The sequence below is a fragment of the Varroa destructor genome, unplaced genomic scaffold (assembly GCF_002443255.2).
Source record: "Varroa destructor unplaced genomic scaffold, Vdes_3.0 BEIS01000004.1, whole genome shotgun sequence".
Classification (NCBI taxonomy): Eukaryota; Metazoa; Arthropoda; class Arachnida; order Mesostigmata; family Varroidae; genus Varroa; species Varroa destructor.
This window is the reverse complement of record NW_019211457.1, coordinates 2,182,098-2,190,369: the sequence shown is the minus strand read 5'-3', so window position 1 is coordinate 2,190,369 and position 8,272 is coordinate 2,182,098. Positions and strand designations below refer to the sequence as shown.

Genomic DNA, 8,272 nt, shown 5'->3' with positions numbered 1-8,272 from the left:
TTCTACGGCCACCCATTGATTGGCTGTCAAATTATATGGATTAAAGCCAATCACACTTATCTATAATATGTAGTTACTCTGGTAAGACAGAAAACAGCCATCCATGTTCGTGTGTCACCGACTACCTAGTTCGCTGAAGGAAAACGCGCCCCTTAGATATTTATCGACGACCTGGTCCAAACATAACCAACTAATATACATCTATTCTATAGGAATTGCCACAAATAAAAAACCGGAACATTTATCAACTTAGAAATTGATCAAATATAAACATGTGAAATCAAAACACAAGCATCTCATGTTTTTTAGTCCTGCCATCTGGTCACCTCTATAGTTATTATTTGCGTCCTCGTCGCTTATATCACCACACACATCAGCATCTATACATAACACATCATCATTGGATCAGCGTAATATAAGCTACACTTGCTTGTTATTGGTCTTTTCATTACATTTTCTTCACTTTCTGACAACAATTGCCACTTATTTACAGAATTATGTACAGAATATTGCATCACATTTGAGATCGTTAAGTGCTATTGCCTGCGTCCGTGTCCCCAGCAATCGTCACTCGGCACTGAGAGCTTATTCTTTTTCCTAATCGGGGCCGTAGGAGAGTGGCAGGAATTGACTGTTTTTCCTTCATATATATATATATTTATATCTATATAAATATGTACAGTATAGACGTCGTCAAAATTCTGCTGAAGTACATTCGCACGTATGTTTTTTGTCCTATTATTTTTCTCTTTGTTCTCTCTCATGTTCTTATCTTTTTTTTTAGGTGTGTGTTTAACAGACCATCAACAGCTGCCCTTATTAATAACAACAAATAGGGCACTTGGTTATACTAGCATATCTAACAAAAGCCATTGCCGTTATCCCTGTCAATGGGGCCTCCAGTTGCCATGGCACTCCACTAAGCTACAGGTTAGAGGTTCTTAATGGGAACTGGGAGACCTTCGAAGGGCATCTAGTTCTTCTTGGGCCTGCATTCGCGCAATAAGGGCGGAGCGCTGCTGTGCCAACGCCTGTTGCTGCTGAAGGTAAAGGTTGGGCGGGTATAGCGCTCCGAAGGGCGAAAGGCGCTCCAGGGGGGCTCCGAGGGCTACTGGAGGTAACGCCGTGGGAGGCAGTTGGTGTGGAATGGGGAGTTGCTGCTGCTGGAGGCTTTTTGGCAGCTGTTGCTGTTGGCTAAGTTTCGAAACCACGGCGCTTTGATATGCTGCTGCTAATGCGGCTGCCGCGTTATGCCATGGCTGACCGGAACTATACGCGCTGTACGGGGACCCGGCCCCCATTAGATGAGAGGTTGCGGCGAACGCTGCGGCCTGAAGCGCCGCCGGGTTCCGTCGGAGCAATGCTAAACGATTGCGCGTCGCAGGCGCCGTTCGTCGACGAAGTTTGCCTGTTGTGCCGCCAATAAATACGTCATCGGCGCTAGGGTCAAGCATCCAGTAGTTTCCCTTTCCCGGATCATCATAATGGCGGGGAACCTTAATGAAGCATTTATTTAGCGAGAGATTGTGTCGGATTGAATTTTGCCAGCCTTGCTTGTTCTCACGGTAGTACGGGAAATTTTTCATGATGTACTCGTAGATGCCGTTAAGGGTAAGTCTTTTTTCAGTAGATTGCCTGATCGCCATCATAATTAGAGCGTTATAACTGAAAGGCGGTTTGTCCTTTGATTTTTTCCAAGTGTCCGGTAACGTTTTGAGTTCGGGTTCTGGTAAGCCGGGCTCTTGATTGCCGTTTTCGGTTCCTTCCTTCGTGTCGGTACCTTCTTCTTCAAGCCCGTCTTCGGAGACTGGGTCAGAATTTTCCACTTTTAGATCTGGTACGTCGTCCTCACAATCGGAATCAGTATCAATTAGAGATGATATGCTGAACGAGGTTAGCTTTTTAGGTTTACGCACCTCGACAGTTTGCTCAAACGACATCATCATACCGCTCACACTTGAACGGCAACAGAACTTCAATAGATGACTGTATCAGGTCACCTAAACGATCTGCCGTCGACTTTGCCTTTAAGTGTCTTCTTTAAACAGGTCCTGAGAGACGAAACACTTCCTTTATATCGATTTAGTAACGAAATAGGAACTTCGTTGACAGTTGTAGAACACTTTTCGATATAGCACTCTGAGGATAACTCGCCAGCAGTCTTTAATCTTGAAACAACAGAAACACAATGGTCCTCACTGTTGGCAGTTAAAAACACTAACTTCTAGAGTTGCTGTCTTTGGGTCACGCACGACACCACACGACTAAGGTACAATCACTACAATCTAATTTGTTCTATCCTGTTTCCCTCGATACCGCGAAGAACCCGGTTAGAAGTAGTTAGATGTTCATCGATCGTCGATACGTTGCTCCCTCTTCCAAAGTTCCCTCTTCGATTTCTACAATCAAAATTCACTGTCCAACTTCTCCCGTATAACACTATTTTCTTTATTCAGTCACCAACGGACTGACCTCGCTCTCCGTCTGTGGGCTGTGAGTGCCGTCGACTGTTTGCTGGTCGCTGCTAGGTGCTCTTGTATCACCCTCTAGTTGTATAAACAAACTGACTGTTTCTCAACACACAATCTCAGTATATGTGGTCGGTCTAGCCCCTCCTAGGAACCGGTGTCGACCAATCGGCTCCGCTAGATCCGCCCCCTTTCCACGCATCAAAGAGGCTCCTCCTCGTTGAGGGTAGACTGACCGGTTATTCGCATAATAACACTGCCTGCTTCGTTATTGCGTTTACTACTGCCTCCACTATCGATAGATAGGCAGCTAGGAAACGCACTCAGCGTACATATTATCTGTGTAGGTACGTGCGCGCCTATCCGCCTCTAAATATCTGTGTGAGCTTGCAGCGTCGACAGTGTCAACGACCGTGAAGTTAATGGCGGTGATGGCACCAGCAAGGGCGGCCCCAGGGGCGTCGACGGTGCTGCAAAACTATTTGGAAACTGTTGCTGGGAAACGAACGAGAGAAAACTGTAGGAGCTGAAAGCTGCGTCGACGACGCAGGAGGGGGGATAAGCGTCGGTGAGCGCCGGGGCCGGGTTGGAGTTGTCCGCGCGTCGCCTGAACTCCTAGGTTTTACCGGAGAGAGCAAGGTGACTCCTGTAACCTCGGCGTAGAGAAAAGCGGCGCAGACTCGCACTCCCTATGAGATGGACGATGAACCACCCCAACGAAAAATACCCGCTGCGGGAACTGTGCAAACGGTAGCAGAAGCGAACGAAACATAGTACATTTTCACCTCGCCACCATTCCTTTTGTATCTCTCTGCGACAACAACTAACACGTAAACGTGATCAACTTCGCTCGTTGGGAGCCTCGTGGTACCTCCCCCTCGAGGGCAAGATGATAGCTACGGCAGCCAGGGAGTACCGGGCTGTCGCGCGAATTCCCGACCATTCCCCAGTTTCGTATATTCTGGATGAAACCTAACGTCGAGAAGAAATGAGGGTGAAGTGTTCTCTTCCGTTCGAAACGCCTGAGCAGAGAATAAGTATGGCCATAAGTGGGCCTGGTGCACAACCTGCGTTGATGTCGAAGTGGCTGCGGAGTATGGCCATCGTGTGCAACGTTGTTAGATTTGGGACGGAAAGGGGACGTATCGTCGCGGCGTAAAGTCAGGGACCGAGACATTGAATCAGGAACTGATTAGAGTTGAGCATCTAGTGAAATCTAGGATAGTGGAAAGTTTTTCTGACTGCGCTTGGTACCTGAACCTTCCTATTCTCGATTGACAGGGGTTGTCCGCTACCTGCCGCACGAGTACACAGTTGAATATAAAAAGAGATGTGAAGATACAATCTAATTTAAAACATAAAAAATGTCTAGACCTAGCATAGACGTCATCCAGCCGTCTGCTTGCTTCACCAAACGGTGGCTGAGGCGAGCATTGCAGAAGAATGGAGAAGAGGTATCAATCATAATTAGACCGCTTGATTACTCTTATCAATAGGCAAAAAATAATTATAGTTGAATCAGTCTATGTCATTTCGATATGACTGAATGCTACTGAGCCCGATAAATGCTCATTAGAAAACACTAGATGAAGGATGACATAAAATCTTTCCTCCGTAAGTGCCTGGAACTGGCATTCAATGTAATATTTCGAAGATGACAAGTAAATGCAACTAGGTATGTTTTCACATCGTTTTCTTTTAGGGTACAACCAAAGCTTTCGGAGACAAATTTAATTGGAAATTGGCATCATATGAAGCAATCCCAGGCACACGAGATGCTTGCGGTACGTACCATCTAGTGTGTAACTCATATTTCTGAAAATTCGTGACTGTTCAACACTTTCACTCGAGCAGCGTGTAAACAGGCCGATTTCAGGCATCTATTGTACTCATCTCATATGTAAAGCTATCATCTAATTATAATACGATTTATCATGTTTCCTAACTACAATGGCCTCGACACCTTAAATATCAACGTTATACGTGTGTATTTTGATTTGAACCTTCATTGAAGTATGTGTCCGATTTTGCCGTGTTCTTTCTATGGAAAATAAAAAAAAATAACATTCGTCAATCAAAATAGGACTCATATAGTACTTGTTTCGCTGCACACGCATTTGAGCTTTGATATTAAGCAAAATACCTTTCCTATTTCATGCTGTTCCTACAAACTGTCGTCGTCGTCGTCGGAGGTGTCAAAAATCATACCAGGCACGACGAATTCGCCGGCACGGGTGACTAGGCTTATCCGGTGATCGTTCTGCCTTGTTGAGCCAACCTAAATTTCACGATCAGTGCTCCTAATAACAGATACTACTTGTCCGGTCCGCGTTTTAAAGATGGGAGCAATGCCAACATACTCTTCTTAGGCTTAACCCATACACGAATAACAAACAAACAAACATAAACTAATAGTAATTCTGCAGTTAGATCCATTAACGAAACCACCTTCATCTCGATTATATATGGCCTTACACGCACATGTATGGGAAAATTTTCAGCATTAGACAATATAGTCGCCTCGAATTCCGTTGGGAATGGAGTACAATGTCTTCAGCGGGATGAACGACATACTTCAGCTTCAGCTCCCCGCAGCTTCAATACGAAATGCTCCCTACACACATAACACCACGTACATGGGTCGTTTTCATTGTGTGTTTTCCTTTGTTGTATATGCTACGCATCGCCCAAATTGAATCGATCCATGGGCCACAAGGGACAGAGAGGAAGGCTAGCTTGCAATCAACGCTAGTGGATACCCAACAAGCAAAACCCGTATCACAGCCAAAACCCCAAGCGTTGACGCGCTGCGGATCCAGTCAAGCGCGCTACCCAAATCCCTATCACTGGTCCTGCCATCGTTGCGCTTATGGTCGCTTGTGACGCTCCGCAGTAGTATACACGGTCTTGTCCGCGCTCTGCGAAACCCCTACACTTGGACCAGAAAGTACATGCGTGTCTGGCAACGTTATAGTGTTCATAATTCTCTTTGGCAGTCCTTTTCTCAGCCTGACTTTACTTCAATGTGGAGCTTAGCCGCGTCTCGTGGGGGGAGCTGTAGTCGAGGTAGAGTATTAACAACAACATGCTCCCTCTGTGGCACGCTGTTTGCGGTGTTGTTGGGGATCGCGGTACGCCAACTCTGCGTATTACAGGCCTTAAACTAGGCAGCTGTAAAGGACGCTATTTAACACATATGAGTGGAGGGGGTGTCTATATGTATATATGTGTGTGTACCCGTCCGATCACCATTGTCGACGCGCGTCTGAAGTACAAACAGTAGAACGACTTTGCTTATAAGGCTCGATCAAGGAGTCAGTAAGGGAGCATCAACAGGAACGAGACGTACAGTCTGAACAAGATAGATTTGTTGAACCTCGAACTCACCTCAATGCAATCACTGAAGTCGCGGCAAAGCTTAGCCTTCGAACCAAACGAAGCAACATGACAGCTTTTGCCTATGGACTAGATCAGCATTATTACTGCAAGTATTGCTTATTATTACTATTACTGCAGTACGGGTGACGTTAGCATTAGGTAGAAGATTAGGGCAGACGATAAACGATACAAGCATGAACGTCGCTTTTCTTGCCTGAGCAGGCATACGTAATAGTGTCATACAGATTGTTATATTTACCGGATATCATGGTGCACTTTAAATATTAGCTTGTAGGTGAAACAACTCAAACGTTAGTTTTACCACGGGCGCGCCTAACCGGACGTCATCGATGAAGAACGTAGAGAACAGGGGTACGGAAACCCTTCGGATGACTACTCATACAGGTTTATATTTTGCAAACGTACTGAATTGTATAATTTATTTGCGCATACGGAGTATATTTGTCAATTCGGCATTAAGGTATCAAGATTTTGTAGCTAACTCTCTGCAAATGTAAATATCATGGAGGATCATTGCTGGGTACATTACCTGACCAAGCAAATCTAGGTTGCGGCGCACTCAAATTGCAGTACATTGGCGAACTGGCGAGTAGAGGGCAACCAGTAGTTTATCTAAACTTCACTTTAACACAAATTGGACCCTAGCTGTAGGCTAGTCGATCGTCTTATATATCTATATGATAATCGTGGTTGAACAACAACAACAACAAGCAGCAACAGGGGACAGGCTAATTGATTTATCCACGACCCAGTTAGTTCAACCCAATTTGCTGAGCTTACCGCTACGCGGCAACATCATTTCACAATTAAAATTTTCGCGTATTAGTTATATGATCTGTGAATTCGTCAGTGGCGGAACAACATGTCCGTTTCGATTTGGTAACACCGTTTTCACCCAGAATACGACAGTGATAATTTACTTCCCTAAAAATGACTTGTAATTCTTCATGATCCCTTATCGTAATCGTATGCCGCGTTTGCGGCTGTTCGCTTGCACCATCTCTTGGTTCTTAGCGCTGGTCAAGTATCCACCGTTTGCTACTACCAAAAGTGTGGTGCTCTTCCGTGCAAACAAAGCCCGACAAAGATCGTTAGATTGCATAGATCAGATTGTCTTTTGTTGGAGGACGAAGTGGCAGTCTCGCCAGGGACTAGCGACTCTAAATCGAGACAATCCTGATGGGGGTCCCAGGGAGCCGAAATATGCGAAGCTCTCTCTGCACAAAGTCGACAGAGGGGTAGGATAGTCACCTCGAGCAGCGGCGATGTCGCTCGTTCTTCTACTTACTAATGCTAATGATGTATAGCAGCGAACCTAAACGCTGCCGTTGCTCACCCTATGTTTGCGTCTAGCACTACATCGGCTGCTAACATCTTTTAGTGTGTGTCTGTGTGCTTTAGCACGCGTCGACACCCCCCGTACCTCTCGAAAGGAGCAGAATTACAAAGCGGCATGCGACAAACGGCCCATATTATTATTACGATGATCATCACCAGGAAGAAGCCATTTTCCCAAATCATCCGAGATCGGGGGATTGCTGCCCCGCTCTATCCCACCATACCCTCATTCTGTACTTCCAGCTTAGACCTCACTAGCGAAGGTAACAACGGTGGCTGCAACATGAAGATGTTTTTGGCTCCGGTATCTCTTCAGAACAACGACAGCGGCGATATTTCCCATTCCTCTTCTGGGTTCCTCACATTTTAATAACAAGAGACATGTGGTGCTACCGCGATGCGTGTTTATGAATATTTTTGGTGGATCTTATGCTGCTTGAATAAGGCAAATCGGGAAGTAAAAGGGAGACCTAAATAAAGATCGATAGAAAATTATGAGAAGACAACAAGATAGCTTTAATTTATGATAAAAATGTCGTCGACATTTTGTTAATGCTTTAGGGAGGAGGACAGAGGAGCGAAAAACAGGACACTTTTGGCTGGCATTATTTGATCGTGTTAGTTAAAGCCATGCATACCGTAATGTGTGATGTAACGTCATTGAACAACATTGAGGAGCACAAAGTAACATTTTGACTAGATGTCACGGTAACCGAATCGTTATGGAAATATTAGAACTAAATGCAGAAGGGCTCGAAAGAAGTGTATTTCTTTAATTGATTATTTCAAACTAAGATGCTTTGTATACTATGAGCTGTTTATGCGTTGAAGCCAAACACATAAATCAGATGTCTATTAACAATGTAAATCATATTAAATAAATAAACAAAGTTTAATTTATTAAGGCGGAAATGTGTGACCTCATGGGGATGTGTTAGTACGTAGGGCGTCAGAGATGCAGCTGCAATATTCAGTTCCTGCCCAATTGTGGCCGTGTTTATCTACAGATTATTCCACCTTTTGATATCGATGCCCTGCGCGATTACGTTTCATCAGCGTGATATAAT

At 44.9% G+C, this 8,272-nt stretch overlaps 1 protein-coding gene across 1 annotated transcript; it reads right to left on the bottom strand.

The window, feature by feature from the left end:
- Positions 1-296: 296 nt before the first annotated feature.
- On the bottom strand, positions 297-8,218 carry LOC111250142 (uncharacterized). Its single transcript, XM_086987547.1, has one exon. It carries the CDS (start codon positions 1,944-1,946, stop codon positions 942-944), a length of 1,005 nt encoding a protein of 334 aa, XP_086843673.1. The 5' UTR covers positions 1,947-8,218; the 3' UTR covers positions 297-941.
- Between the last annotated feature and the right edge of the window lie 54 nt (positions 8,219-8,272).